This window comes from Macaca fascicularis, chromosome 20, assembly GCF_037993035.2.
Source record: "Macaca fascicularis isolate 582-1 chromosome 20, T2T-MFA8v1.1".
NCBI classification, from domain to species: domain Eukaryota; kingdom Metazoa; phylum Chordata; class Mammalia; order Primates; family Cercopithecidae; genus Macaca; species Macaca fascicularis.
This window is the reverse complement of record NC_088394.1, coordinates 80,438,330-80,454,015: the sequence shown is the minus strand read 5'-3', so window position 1 is coordinate 80,454,015 and position 15,686 is coordinate 80,438,330. Positions and strand designations below refer to the sequence as shown.

Below are 15,686 nucleotides of genomic sequence, written 5' to 3'. Positions count from 1 at the left end.
GCATTATAGGCATGAGCCACTGCGCCCGGCCTCATGTCATATATGTTTAAAACACAAATTGCACAATTGAAAACTCAGAAGCTCCCATGCAGCCTGAGAATGGTGGGATCAGGTACTGCATAGGGAGGGCCAGGCTTATTCATCCATGAGCCGGGGGCTGTACTGACCCCAATGTAGAGATGAGGAAACTGAGGCTTAGAGAGGACTAGTTCTTGAGCCAAGGTGAGTGTTCAGGCAGAAGTCAGATGGTGGGGGACCGGAGGCCACTTTCAATGTGGGACTTTTATAACGGGAGAGCAGTGAGGAGCCCTGGGAAGATCTGAAACTGAAGAGCGATGGGTCTGCTTTGTGGATCTTTTACTTAAGAGGTTAAAAGCCCTTAGGGGAGCTGAAATGGGAAGATTGCTTGAGCCCAGGAGTTCCAGACCAGCCTGGGCAATATAACGAGACCCTGCCTGTACAAAAAAATATAAAAATATTAGCCAAGCGTGGTGGCATGTACCTATAGTCCAAGCTACTCGGGAGGCTGAGCCCAGGAGGTCAAGGATGCAGTGAGCTATGATCACACCACTGTGAGGATGCAGTGGCACTCCAGTGTGGATGACAGAGCAAGACCCTGTCTCAAAAAAAAAGTCTTAGAGAAAAAAAAATCTCTTAGGAGAAAGAAGGAGATCCCTGCACCCTAGGTTTGGGCCTGGGATGTATATGAAGCCACCTTAATAAGCAAAGAATTCTGCCCAGCAGGCTGTGACCTGGCTGCCCTCCACCAAACTCCAGACCAGTGCCAGCCTGCCCTAGCCTGGTACCTGCCCCAGGCACCTGCCAGCAGCTGGCCTCCGGACGCTCTGGTGCGGTGATTCCCGACACAGTTGCTAGCACGGTATCCAGTCGCTGTGCCGTGAGGATGCAGCATTCGAACATGTACAGGTCTTAACCTGAAGAAATGAATCTGGAGAGGTCTTTGTGTGTGAAGGGCATGTTTCCCAGCCTTTCTGAAAGGCCAAAGGCTCATTGCACTCTCAATCTTTCCCCTGTGTACAAGTATCTTTCCTCCCCGTCTTTTCTTCCCCTTGCCTGCACGCTTTTGTCCACCTCTTGCCATTCTTTGTTCCTGGACATCTTGCTTCTTGAGATTCCCTTATGAAATAGGCACACATGCTTAGTCTTCGCCCCATGGTGGTTTTATTCTAAGTCGCTGTGGTTTGCCCAAAGGGTTCCGACAAAATGCAGGAGCTAAGTGATCAGCCACTACCCCCGACCTCACACAGAGGGGTCTGCCCCTTCCCATGGAGCCCTTGCCACAGCCTTTAGCGGAGCAGAGATACAGCCTGTGTCCTTTCTCTTGACATTTCATAAATGCTTTTTGTTTTTATAATTTTTCTTTTGAGATGGCATTTTGCTCTTGTCACCCAGGCTGGAGTGCAGTGGCACAATCTCGGCTCATGGCAACCTCTGCCTCCTGGTTCAAGTGATTCTCCTGCCTCAGCCTCCCAAGTAGCTGGGATTACAGGTGTATGCCAATGCACCCAGCTAATTTTGTATTTTTAGTAGAGATGCCATGTTGGCCAGACTGGTCGTGAACCCCTGGCCTCAGGTGATCTGCCTACCTGCGCCTCCCAAAGTGCTGGGATTACAGGCAAAAACCACCGTGCCCAGCCTGTTTTTATTATTGTAATGGCCAAATATTATTTTGTAAGTGGATGTAGTACAACATATGTAAGTCTGTGACACCCATTTTGTGTGTGTGTACACCTGTGTATGGTGTGTGTGTGCTGCATGCCTGGGTGTGGGAGTGGATGTGTGTGTGCCTGTGTGTATATATGTGTATGTGTGTGCACTCCTGTGTATGAGTGTGGATGTGTGTGCACGTGTGTGTACATGCGTGTATGCATGCTTGGATGTGCATGTGTGTGCATACCTGTGTGTGCACTGCATGCATCTGTGTGTATGCACACATGTGTCTATGTGTGTGCATGCATGTGTATATGCATGCCTGAATGTGCATATGTGTGTGCATACCTGTGTTTCTATGCACCTGTGTGTGTATACGTTTGTGTGGACACATTCCTGCGTGTCTGTCTGTGTGTGCATGCCTGTATGTGCATGTGCATGTATGTGTGTGGGAGGGTGTGTGCATGCCTGTGTGTGTGTGCACCTGTGTGGGTACATGCCTGTGTGTGTGTGTGCACTTGTGTGGGTGCATGCCTGTGTGTGTGTGCATGCCTGCATATGTGTGTGTGTGGGGTGTGCATATCTGTGTGTGTGTGTGTGCATGCCTGTGTGTGTGTGTGTTGGTGTGTGCATATCTGTGTTTGTGTGTGTGTGCATGCCTGCGTGTGTGTATGGGGGTGTGTGTGTGCATATCTGTGTTTGTGTGCATGCCTGCGTGTGTGGGGGTGTGTGTGTATATCTGTGTTTGTGTGTGTGCATGCCTGCGTGTGTGTGTGGGGGGGTGTGTGTGCATATCTGTGTTTGTGTGTGTGCATGCCTGCGTGTGTGTGTGTGTGTGCATATCTGTGTGTGCATGCATGCCTGTGTGTGTTCCTCCACCTGGTGAGTTCCCTGGCGTGGAGTGAATCCTGTGATCTGCTGGCTACTTCACTTCCCTTGTCTTCAATTTTCTCATCTGAAAAATGTGTACAATAATATCTCACTCATGGAATTGTGAAAATTCAGTAAGATACCACGTATAGGTGCCTGGCGTATATGAAGTGTTACATAGATACTATTTACTTACTTTTCCAACTTTTGCTGAAAAAATGGAAACAGCCTGGTATTTACCGGCAATGAACATCTCTGAGTATGTATGTTGTCATTAAAAAAAAAAATTATGTTACTTCTTTGGGAAAAATCCCCAAACATGGATGTGGCTGAGGAATAAGAAATGCTGGGCACAATTTCGATGGGGCAGAAGTTGAAGATCTGAACCTGGATTTAATCTCTAGCTTGTCAACTGATCAATAAGCCTGGGCTATTTGGAGCTCTGGGTTAAGGGGGATTCTGAGGTTAAGCCTGGACTCGGTGGGGAAAGTGCCATGATTAATTTGTGATGTCTGCTGTGGACACTGGAGAGAGAAGAATGTTTCCCGCATGCTTTCCATGCCTGGTCTAGATGAAGCTGTAGTTAGAAATTAGGCAAGGTGCATGTGGGGCTTCTGTAAATCTCTGTGGTCAGGAAAGCTGAGCCTTAGACCCCAGGCAGTTGCCCAAATGCTGAAGAGGTCGGGGGCTCTGTCGGGGTCATGGATCCAGGCATAATAACAGCTGCCCCTATTTGGTTTTGGCAAAAACACTCACAGCGTGCTTCTAGGACGCCACAGCGTGCTTCTAGGATGCCACAGCGTGCTTCTGGGACACATGCCTTCCATCTTCATTAGATGGTTACCCTGTGTCCACCTGAAATACAGCCGTGTGCCTCTGTCTTGGCTTTTGTTCTCTCACAGTACAGCAGGGTCGCGTCACTCCTGAACTGTGAGGGTTTGACCTGGGTGCCTTTGTTCCTGAATCTGTCAAACCCTAGCCAGTGCCATTTTGATCTGTTAGTTTTTCCCTTTATCTATGATGACTCATGCCTATTATAAGAACCTGTTCCGGCCAGGTGCGGTGGCTCACACCTGTAATCTCAGCACTTTGGGAGACCTAGGCAGGCAGATCCCTTAAGGTCAGGAGTTCAAGACCAGCCTGGTCAACATGGTGAAACCCTGTCTCTACTAAAAATACAAAAATTAACCAGGCATGGTGGTGCACACCTGTAGTCCCAGCTACTTGGGAGGCTGTGGCAGGACAATCGCTTGAACCTAGTTGCAGTGAGCCAAGATGGTACCACTGTACTCCAGACTGGGCAACAGAGCAAGACTCTGTCTCAAAAAACAAACAAACAAACAAACAAAAAAGAACCCATTCCTTTTGAGTGAATGATGCCTTGCTGGTAGATTTTAAAACCTCAGTCTTTTAAGCACTTTGACTAGTTGTGGGAGGGAGGTGTAGGGGCCTCGGTGGGGTTGGCAGCGGGCACCCAGTGAGTGCCCAGTGGGCTTCATGGCTGTGTGTTTTCAATTGGCTACCGTTCCTTGGAGATTGCCTTGTCGCCTAGCAAGATGCAGGGTGCTGGGGACTGTGGCTGCTTTTCTTCAGCAGTCCACGGTCTTTGGTTTATAAGTCATCATCACCCACTTGTAGAAAGGACACATTCATGTGGCCAGCACGTGTCTTGTCTATCCCCAGCGCCATCTCGTGCCTGTGGGAGGGGAGATTCTAGCCCCCACACCTTGTTGCGAGGGTTTGGGATGGACCTGAAGCCAGCCTGCAGCCTTCGTTGTGAGAGCCGTGCTCTGATCCCAAAGCTGACTTTTGCATGCCAGGTTCCCCCATTGCCTTAGGATCTGGTGTCCCTGGTGGAACTTCGTCCCATGTCCATGTGCTCTGGAGGTTTATGCATAGGATCCCTGGATGACCGGTGGGGAAAGGTTGGGGGACCGGTTGTCTAGCCGCCTTCTTTCACAGAGGTGGAAACCAGGGCCCAGAGCCATTGAATACTGCCTTCTGGGCATTTTAGAGCCCGCTGCTTCTATTTTTCTATTCTCAGTCTGTCAGAGAGACCAGTAAGTACCAGAATTTGGCTTCAAGTGTTTACTAACATGTGTTCGTGGGAAGAACAAATTGTGTTGCTTTCATTGTCTTTCAATACAGTGAAGATCAGCTCCTCTCCTGGGCCCCACTTCATAGAAATACGCATTCCTGACTTCACAAATGGAACTGCCCAAGAACCCCCACTCATGTTTTCTCCCCGGAGCTTCCCCTGCACCCACATTCTCTGCATTGGTTTGGAATATCCTCATGGCCCAAACACTCCTGAGTAGCAGACCCTACACTTGTACCCTGACAGGCCTCCCGGTTCCCCCGAAGCTAACCCTGGGCTTGGCTTTGGAGTTTGCAGCCGATTTGTCATCTTCTCTCTGCCAGTTTCACTGACTTGGTTATTCCAAGGAATTCCTGGGACTTCCCTTCGTTACAAAGTAAACGTTAGGAATGAGAAGAGGAATCAGCTACTGCCTGTGTCTTCACTCTGAGTGACTGAGGGAACTTCATTATATCTCAAATTCCCCTAACGATCCTGAGAATGAAGGTGAGCCCACAGTCCTGTAGAACATTCTCTCTGACTGTAGAGCACTCCACTTTGTACCAGGCATTCTCATCAAGTGTGCAAGCCCCTTTTATGCTCATATGACCCTCACAGCAACCCTAGGATGTGAAGCTGCTGTTGTCCCCATTTGCAGATGAGGAGACTCAGGCTTAGGGAGGTTGAGTCCCCAGTGAGGCTCAGGCCACTGGAGATGCCTGTGGACAACGGTGCCTGTTTGTATTTGGCCCGAACCTACTCCCAGCATGCTGGGGTTTAAGCCCGGGCAGTTGGGAGCCATTTAAAAATGAAAAGGGGTGGGGTGTGATCCCACGCCTGTGATCCCAGCACTTTGGGAGGCCGAGGTGGGTGAATCACTTGAGGCCAGGAGTTCGAGACCAGTCTGGCCAACATGGTGAAACCCTCTCTCTACTAAAAATACAAAAATGAGCTGGCCGTGGTAGCTCATGCCTGTAATCCCAGCTACTTCAGAGGCTGAGGCAGAAGAATTGCTTGAACCCAGAAGTAGAGGTTGTGGTGCGCTGAGATTGCACCACTGCACTCCAGTCTGGGCGACAGAGCGAGACATTGCCTCAAAAAATAAAAATAAATAAAAATAAAAATGAAAAGGATGGGCTGGGCATGGTGGCTCACACCTGTAATCCCAGCACTTTGGGAGGCTGAGGTGAGTGGATCACCTGAGGTCAGGAGTTCGAGGCCAGCCTGGCCAACATGGTGAAACCCCCGTCTCTATTAAAAATACAAAAAATTAGCAGGGCGTGGTGGGGTGTGCCTGTAATTCCAGCTACTCGGGAGGCTGAGGCAGGAGAATCGCTTGAACCTAGGAGGTAGAGGTTGCAGTGAGCTGAGATTGTGCCACTGCACTTCAGCCTAGGTGACAAGAGCAAAAACTTCGTCTCTAAATAAATAAATAAGAAAAGGATGATTTAAAACCAAGATAGGAGAACATGCACTTTAAAATCCAGCCTTGCAAATAGACGGCTAGACTCTGTACGGAGTCCCCGTACCTAACCCGTGCCCTCTGCTGTATTACCCTCCTCAGAAAGGTGGAGACAAGTTTTGCTGCATGTTTGTTTTGCATCTTTGAGGCATGAATGTATAAGCACTTGAGAAAGGTCACAGGGACAAAACTTGTCTTCATTCATGACCAGCCTGGCCAACATGGTAAAACCCCGTCTTTACCAAAAATACAAAAATTAGCCAGGCGTGGTGGTGGTTGCCTGTAATCCCAGCTACTCAGGAGGTGGAGGCAGGAGAATCACTTGAACCGGGGAGGTAGAGGTTGCAGTGAACCGAGATGGCACCATTGCACTCCAGCCTGGGCGACAGAGTGAGAGTCCGTCTCAAAAAACAAAAACAAAAAAAACTTGTCTTCCACTTGCTGGTTGCATAATTCCAAACCATTCAAGCAGCTTCAGCCATTTGGAGTCAGACTTAGGTGGATGAGGCCTTTGGGAAAAAATCCTGCTTTGGCAAGAAAAGAGAAGTTCCCTGTCTGGCAGCGATGAGAGAGCAGCACCGAGCTCCTCGACAAAACAAAGAGCTTTCTTCAGCCACAGGTGCCAGTGCCCCCAGACTGACACATGTTGCCGTGCAGTCTCTGGCAGGTTGTGGCAGCCACCTCGAGGGCTTGGCAGTCTAGAGCAGCCTCTGGAGGCGGGATGTGGGGAGAAAGTGGGGCCGGCACCAGGAACGCATCCCAGGGCCCTGCCGGGAAGTTGCTGTGTCCCCTGGGATGAATTGTGTCCCCTCTCTGGGTTGCTGCTGGTCCTCTACGTAATGAAGAGGCAATGGCAGGTCTGAAGGGTGAGGTGCAGTGCTGTGATCATGGCTCACGGTAGCCTCGACCTCCCAGGCTCAAGTGATCTTCCTGCCTCAGCCTCCCAAGTAGCTGGGACCACAGGTGCACACCACCACTCTTGGCTATATATTATTATTAATATTATTATTATTATTTGTAGAGACAGGGTCCCACTATGTTCCCCAGGCTAGTTTTGAACTCCGGGGCTCAAGCAATCCTCCCTCCTCGCCTTCCCAGAGTGCTTGGGATTACCAGCATGAGCCACCACGCCCCACCACCTCCCTTCACTATTTTGTTTAACTGAAACAAATTACACAGAGTAAAACGCACAGATCTTAGGAATACTGCTTGATGAATTTGTGTGTGTGTGTGTGTCTGTGTGTGTATTTTTTTTTTGAGACAGAGTTTCGCCCTTGTCACCCAGGCTGGAGTGCAATGGCGCGATCTCAGCTCACTGCAACTTCCACCACCCTGGTTCAAGCGATTCTCCTGCCTCTCACGCCCAGCTAATTTTTTGTATTTTCAGTGGAGATGGGGTTTCACCATGTTGGTCAGGCTGGTCTTGAACTCCTGACCTCAGGTGATCCACTTACCTCGGCCTCCCAAGGTGCTGGGATTCCAGGCGTGCGCCACTGCATCTGGCCCAAGTTTTTGTGTATTTTGAATGTTTGTGGTGCCTACCTTTGAAGCCACCACCCAGATCTGGACATGGCGCAGATGTCCACCCCCCTCAGATGGGCTCTAAGCTCTGTAATTCATGATTCTCTTTGCCTGATCACATTATTCTTTCAGACTCTTTAATGTTCTGTCTAGACCTGCACTGTTGCCGGCCACTTCAAGTGCACCGGGCCATATCACTGTGTGCGTAGACCTGGAGGGAACACAGCGTTTCTAAGGCTGGGTTCAAAAGAAATGAATGTAAAGGACCTCGTCAGTAACTTTTAGCATTGATGACATTGTGGAAATGACAATATTTTGCATATATTGGATTAGATAAAATACTATTACAATTAATGGCACTGGTTTCTTTTTTACATTTTTCACTGTGGCTAGTAGAAAATTGAAAATTGCAGGCCAGGCACAGTGGCTCTCACCTGTAATTCTAGCACTTTGGGAGGCCAAGGCAAGTGGATCACTAGAGCTCAGGAGTTTGAAACCAGCCTGGGTAACATGGTAAAACCCTGTTATCTACAAAGAAAGAAAAAATAACCAGGCATGGTGGTGTGCACCTGTAGTCCCAGCTGCTTCCGGGGCTGAGGCGGTAGGATTGCTTGAGCACGGGAGATGGAGGTTGCAGTGAGCTGAGATTGCACTAATGCACTCCAGCCTGGCAGCATGGGTGACAGAGTGAGACCTGTCTCAAAACAACAACAAAAAAAAAAGGGAAGAAAGAAAATTCAAAATTCTGGCCTTTGGGAGGCCAAGACGGGTGGATCGCCTGAGCCCAGGAGTTGGAGACCAGCCTGGGCAACATGACAAAACCCACATCTCTACAGAAAAATACAAAAATCAGCTGGACATGGTGGCTTGTGCCTGTAGTTCTAGCTACTAGGAAGGCGGAGGTGGGAGGATCGCTTGAACCTAGGAGTTTGAGGCTGCAGTGAGCTGAGATCGCACCACTGCACGCCAGCCTGGGTGACAGAGTGAGACTGAGTTTCAAAAAAAGAAAATTTAAAATTCTGTTTGTATCCGCATTGCTCTATGCCCTGGAAGTCTCCTGCTGATGAAGGACTTACCTCCTGAATCTTGCCACCTGCCCCTGGCCCCGTGGGTGTTGGTGGCATGTGGGTGCTGGCGAGTGCTGTGTTGTGAGGAGGTGTGTGTGGCATAGGGGTGGCCACACTCTGCATACATATGTTCCCCGTGGTTTCCAGCCTCAGGTGCGAGGCAGACTTCAGCTGCTCCACGCAGGCTCCCTCCAGTCTCAGGCATTGCTCCCAAGTCAGACTCCATCTGCCCAGTGCCATTTTTGCTCAGCTTCTGCCTCATTTTGAAGACTTCCAATGAAACCTACTCCCCAGTGGTGCCTGCGACTCCCTTATCTTGCGGGAGCTGCTGGAAGGCGTGGAGGTGGAGGGGTGCTGAGGTTGTTTTGAATTGGTTTGTGGGCTGAGGCTCAGGTCAGACATTTTGGGGACATTCTGTGGAGTCCACGCACTGAATGGGAGGTGCTGGCTCACCTCTGTAAGCCTCTGGGGGCTTGGGGCACCCCGTGTAGGATGGAGGCCTGCTAGTACCCCCTCCATGCAGCCTGACCACCTGGGCCCCTGCAGAGTTGGTGCTGGCCCTGTAGAAGGTGGGAGCGGCTTGGTGTCCACTCTGGAGCAGGCTGGGGTCCAGCTCTGGCTCCAAGGGAACTGACCACTGTTGGTCACAGGCCTGTCTCACCCATGTGTCCACGGGATGTCTAGGCAGCGGGCCTGTGCATGACCAGTCTGCCAGTGAGGTGACAGTGGGGAGCCAGTCCCAGGGGGATAATTGGATTGAGATGCAGACACTTTATTTGGAAGGTGCTAGGAGTCACTACCAGGCTCAAAGAATGAGGAAGGGGTGGACACGACACAGGAGCAGCACGAGGAGGAGACACGAAGAGGGTTGGGAAGCCGATGGGCACAGGGGAGAGGCGAGCGGACCCAGGTGCAAGGGTGGAGAGCAGTGGGCTGGGGGATGACCACCACTTAACCAGCCTCATGGTGTCACTCACCGAGCCTTAATTTCCCCTTCTGAATTGAGGGGCAAGAGATGACCTCTAAGGACCACCAGCCCTGCTGTCTATGAGGCCATGGCAATGGTAAGGCCCAGAGGAAGCCCAGCCCTCCAGTGTCCTCCATCCATCCCTTCTCTCTGCTCAGCTTCGCACCAGCGTGGGCTGCAGTGAGTCCCAGGCTGTACACCTTGGCAGCCATGCGGCGGGGGCTCTTGTGTGAGGAGAGGAGCAGTGCCAAATGCGCCAGCTGTCAGCCAGACTGAAGGTGAAGGGAGCCAATAGGCTCATGTCTGAATACAAGGTCTTCAGCCCACCCCTGGAGGCAGTATGTCAGGATTCTTCCGAACAGACAATCTGGGGTCTGTTCTAAAGGGGCCTACAGCATGGCCACGGTCACTGTAGCTTCAGAAGTGTTTAAAGTTTTGTCTTTCTTGGTCATTGAAAGAGGCAAAAAGAAAAGAAAAGAAAAGAAAAGCAGTAAGGAATGAGGGAGGACTCAATTTTGCACAATCTAACTCTCTGTGTTCCCCTGAGGATAAATTGGAAATGAAATATGAATACAGGACTTTTAGGTGTGAGTCAGTTCAGTGTGTTAAGACACTTGCTTTCTAACCCTTCTTTGCTTTTTGGCAGTAATCGGATTGCTGGACAACTTGGTTTTTAAGGCCTCTCTAAGTACTGATAATAAAAACAGCCCTTCTACAGGGAAAATAACCTTCCATTCTCTTTTGTACCGAGCAGAGAGGAAAGAACATTGGCTGAGCCAGGAGGGTTAGCAAGTTGCAGGATGACCCTGTTTATCTTGTGAGATTCAGTTGGCTTTAAACGTTTTCAGAGATCATATGGTTGCTTTTGTATATATTTTGTTTGTATAACTTGGAATCATTTTTCTGCTAATCTTTTGATTTTAAACATGTCTCTGGTACGTAGTACAAGGTTTGAGGGTTTTTTTTGTAGTTTGAAACATAGCATTTTTAAAGGTAATTTTGTTCATTTACATTTATTGTTATGTTTTACTAGATCTGCTGTCTGTTTTGCTGCTTTTTGTTTCATTATAATTTGATTATCTAAGTACTTGTGGTTTTAGGTTGGCCTGTGCCTAGCACCATGTATCTTTCATTTTAGATTTCTTAGACCTTATCAAACTTATTTTTCTTTTTTTGAGATGGAGTCTTGCTCTGTTGCCAGGCTGGAATGCAGTGGTGCCATCTCGGCTCACTGCCATCTCTGCCTCCCAGGTTCAAGCCATTCTCCTGCCTCAGCCTCCCGAGTAGCCGGGATCACAGGCACACACCACCACACCCAGCTAATTTTTGTATTTTTAGCAGAGACAGGGTTTCATCATGTTGGCCAGGCTGGTCTCGATCTCTTGACCTCGTGATCTGCCCACCTCAGCCTCTCAAAGTGCTGGGATTACAAGCGTAAGCCACCATCCCTGGCCCCCAAATTTATTTTTCTTAATCTAAATCTTCTAATAGCTAACCGACTCAAACTTCAAGTGTTCTTATTTCTGTAGATTGCCACATATAGCTATCACAAAGCAGAGGAACTTTGGACTTTCTTCTATAAGCATCTTAAGCTGTTGGCTTCCTCCTTCTGAACACTCTCCGCCCCGCCCTCATGCTGTGGGGCTCAGGGTTGAGAAATGCATTAATTCTCGATTCTCCTTTCTGGCTCTTACATCCAACTTGTGTTCTTTCATTGCACTGATCACATACACGTAGTAACATACTATAGTGGGGTGGGAACAGAAAGGATCTAAAGGGTGTTTTTGTCATTCTGGGCAAGTCTCTCCAAGCCCAGCCTATGAGTCTTATCTTCAAAAAGTGAAATAAAATAAAGCTAATATACTGAGGACTGAAAGAGAACATGAGTGAGGCTGTTCCTGGCACACATGAGCTGCTTGATAAAAATTAACCTCCTCTTCTCCACCTTGTTAGTGTTCTCAGTGGCTTTGCACACCAAATGTTTTGTCTTTTTATTGTAAAGCTTGACCTTGAGGATGTTCCTGGGCTCATCATTCTTGGTGGTATGGTGACTTTTTTGCTTTTTATTTATTAATTGTGGTGGACAATTAACAAATAACATAAAATGAACCTTTTTATTTGTATGTTTATTTATTTATTTTGAGATGAATCTCGCCCTGTCGCCCAGGCTGGAGTGCAGTGGTGTGATCTTGGCTCACTGCAACCTCCGCCTCCCAGGTTCAAGCAATTTTCCTGCCTCAGCCTCCCGAGTAGCTGGGATTACAGGCATGTACCACCATGCCCGGCTAATTTTTGTATTTTTAGTAGAGATGGGGTTTCGCCATGTTGGCCAGGCTGGTCTCGAACTCCTGACCTCAGGTGATCTGCCTGCCTGGGCCTCCAAAGTGCTGGGATGATGGGCGTGAGCCACCACACCTGGCCCAAACCATTTTAAAGTATACAATTCAGTGACTTTCAGAACATTCACAGTGTTGTACAAGCCTTACCTCTGTCTGATTCCAAAACTTTTTCATCATCCCAAAGGAGATGGTGGCTCTTTCAAGATGCCAGCTTTGGCGTCAACTGGACCTTCTGGCTGTCTGACTTTGGACAAGCATTGTAATCTCCAGCCTTTGTTTTCTCACCTTTAAAATGGAAATAATGCTGATCACCTTACGGGCCTTTTTAAAAAGAACTTGATTGAGGTATAATGTGTGTACCACAAACGCAAGTCATCCTAAGTGTACTTTTTCAGTACTTTTTTGTGAATTTGCAGAGTTGTGCACCCATCACCACAATCCCAATTTTAGAATGTCTCTATCATTTCCTGTTCCTATCTCCAGCTCCTTGTAACCACAAGTCTGCTTTCCGTCTGTATGGGTTTGCCTTTTTTAGACATTTTATACCAATGGCAGCTGACAATATATGGTCTTCATGCCTAGCTTCTTTCACTCAGTGTCCGGTTTTCAAGGTTCATCCATATAGTTGCATGTGGCAGTGCTTCATTCCTTTCTGTGGCTGAGGAATATTCCATTGTGTGGACGGACCGTGTTTTGATAATCCACTCCTCTGTTGATGGACATAGGGGTTCCTTCCACCTTCCATGATTCATATTTACTACTGTGTGTCATTCTCAGTACCGTGGCACTGTGCTGGTACACAGAAATGCTTAATAATTGTGGTTGGCCGGGTGTGGTGGCTCACGCCTGTAATCCCAGCACCGTGGGAGGCCAAGCTGGGTGGATCACTTGAGGCCAGGAGTTTGAGACCAGCCTGGCCAACATGGCGAAACCCTGCTTCTACTAAAAATACAAAAATTAGTCGGGCGTGGTGGCAGGCGCCTGTAGTTCCAGCTACTCGGGAGGCTGAGACATGAGAATGGCTTGAAGCCTGGGGGCAGAGGTTGCAGTGAGCCAAGATTACGCCACTGCCCCCCAGCCTGGGCAATAGGCTTTTCTCTCAAGAAGAAAAAAAAATGATGGTCATTGTTTATGTTATTTCCTTATGGGCTTTTTTTTAAATGCGGATGATTTTCTTACCTTTAGACTTGTTATTTGTGGTTTTGATAGCTTTTTTTCCGTCAAGCTGTCCATCATCATCCTGAAATTTCGTTTGTTAAAGTCTTACGATCCACATATGGCAGTAACTGTGTATCATCATGGCTTAGGGCTGTCTGATAAGCCAGGTCACCTGTTTCCCTCATTCATGCCACAAGTGTTTACTGAGTGCACCATGGGTGCCTGCAAGTTCTGTGGGTGAAACCTGTGTACTCCAGGAGGAGAGAGTGACTGTATCCATTTTGCTCAGCCCTGTAGCCCCACAGCCTGGATGGTATTTGTTGAATGAAGGCAGAGCCTCTACCCTTGTGTAACTCAGTGCGGGTGGAGAGCCCATGGCAGACCCAGGACTGGAGGCTCCTGCATCATTAGGAACATCGGTGGCTGAAGCTTGCTTGTCCCAGCTGGCAAGAGCCAGTTACGCCTGTCTCCTTCCACCTCCATGTATGGTGACGTCACTTTGATAGCTTGACATCAGCCACTGTGGGACTATTTACACCATGGAAATGGGCAAAAGACACCAATCTGAGCTTTTGTCCTTTTATTATTATTGTTATTATTTTTTGGAGCGCCTGGTGTTAAACATTTACCAGAACACCCATCTGCCTTTCCAACCTCATGACCTATTCTTCTCCTGACAAGATGTTTTTTACAGATGAGGAAGTTGAGGCACAGAGAATTGAAGGGACTTGGCCAAGGTAACACAGCCAAAATTCCAGCCCCGGCTTCCTCGGGCTGTCCCCACGGACATGGGAAGACACAGCATCAGATCTGCCTCACTCCCTCCTCCCCAGTCAGGTTTTTTCTGCTGCTGAATTTCCATTTCCATCCCTCGCCAGGGTTTTCAGTGCTTTGCTTCCCAGTGTGTTGCCTGAGCCACCCTCACATCCTGTCCCTTCCTTCTTAATAGGAACACTGTGTTTTCCTTTGTTCTTACAGAATTTCGCTAAGGAGTTTGTGATCAGTGATCGGAAGGAGCTGGAGGAAGATTTCATCAAGAACGAGCTGAAGAAGGCGGGGGGAGCCAATTACGACGCCCAGACAGAGTAACCCCAGCCCCCCCCGCACCGCCCCTTGCCAAAGTCATCTGCCTGCTCCCCGGGGGAGAGGACCGCCGGCCTCAGCTACCAGCCCACCAGCCCACCAGGGAGAAAAGAAGCCATGAGAGGCAGCGCCCGCCACCCTGTGTCCGCAGCCCCCACCTTCCTGCTTCCCTTAGAACCCTGCTGTGTCCTATCTCATGACGCTCATGGAACCTCTTTCTTTGATCTTCTTTTTCTTTTCTCCCCCTCTTTTTTGTTCTAAAGAAAAATCATTTTGATGCAAGGTCCTGCCTGCCATCAGATCCGAGGTGCCTCCTGCAGTGACCCCTTTTCCTGGCATTTCTCTTCCATGAGATGAGGTCTGCCTAGTGAGATCTGTACGACCTCACGTTGCTTTCCAGAGCCCGGGCCTGTTTTGCCATCTCAGTTTTCTTGGGCCCTGCTTCCTGTGTACCACTGAGGGGCAGCTGGGCCAGGAGCTGCACCCGGTGCCTGCAGCCTTCATAAGCACACACGTCCATTCCCTCGTCAGGCCCAGACCTCCTGGAATCTGCCCTGGGCTCCCTCATCCCACCTCCATCCAGAGTTGCCTAAGCTGCATGTCCAGCAGAGGCAGGATTGCTCGGTGGTGAGAAGGTTAGGTCTGGCTCAGACTGAATAAGAAGAGATAAAATTTGCCTTAAAACTTGCCTGGCAGTGGCTTTGCTGCACGGTCTGAAACCACCTGTTCCCAACCTCCTGACCGAAATTTCCTTGTGACACAGAGAAGGGCAAAGGTCTGAGCCCAGAGCTGACAGAGGGAGTATTTCAGGGTTCACTTCAGAGGCTCCCATAAGCGACAAGAACGTTAGGGAGAGAGGCCCAGGGTGGGGACTGGGAATTTAAGGAGAGCTGGGAACAGATTCCTTAGGTTCAGGAAGCTTCTGTGCAAGCTGCGAGGATGACTCGGCGAAAGGGTTGCTCCGCCCGCCGTGCTAGCTGTGAGCTGAGCAAAGCCAGGGGCTCACAGCACCCCAGAAGCCTGTGGCTTCAATCCTAGGCCTGCACCACGCATTCAAAAGGATCGTTTTGTTTGGTTTTTGAAGAAAGATGAGATTGGCTTGGTTCTTCATGAGCACATTTGATATAGCTCTTTTTCTGTTTTTCCTTGCTCATTTCATTTTGGGGAAGAAATCTGTACTGTATTGGGATTGTAAAGAACATCTCTGCGCTCAGACAGTTTACAGAAATAAATGGTTTTTTGTTTTTCAAAAAACAGTTTGGTTTCTGATTTGTCCTACAAAGTTCTCTCCTTTGTTGTAAAAACAAAGGCAGTCACCATCACCTTCAGGTTTAATGGGCGTGTGCGGAGCTGCCGGGGCCAGGCACGTTCGTGCTCACTAGCTTATTTCATTCTTAGCACCCATAAGAAACAGGGGCTGCTTTTGTCCCCATTTCCTCAACACTGAGGCTCAGAGGGACTCATTCACCTG

General features: G+C 49.0%; 1 protein-coding gene across 1 annotated transcript in view; it reads left to right on the top strand.

Moving 5' to 3' along the window:
- The window catches only part of COTL1 (coactosin like F-actin binding protein 1), a 52,721-nt gene extending 37,252 nt beyond the window's left edge, over nucleotides 1–15,469 (top strand). Inside the window, exon 4 of the mRNA XM_005592679.4 lies at nucleotides 14,111–15,469. Coding sequence (XP_005592736.1) covers nucleotides 14,111–14,221 — 111 coding nt within the window. The 3' untranslated portion in view covers nucleotides 14,222–15,469. The remainder of the gene's footprint in view (nucleotides 1–14,110) is intronic.
- The last annotated feature ends 217 nt before the right edge of the window (nucleotides 15,470–15,686 follow it).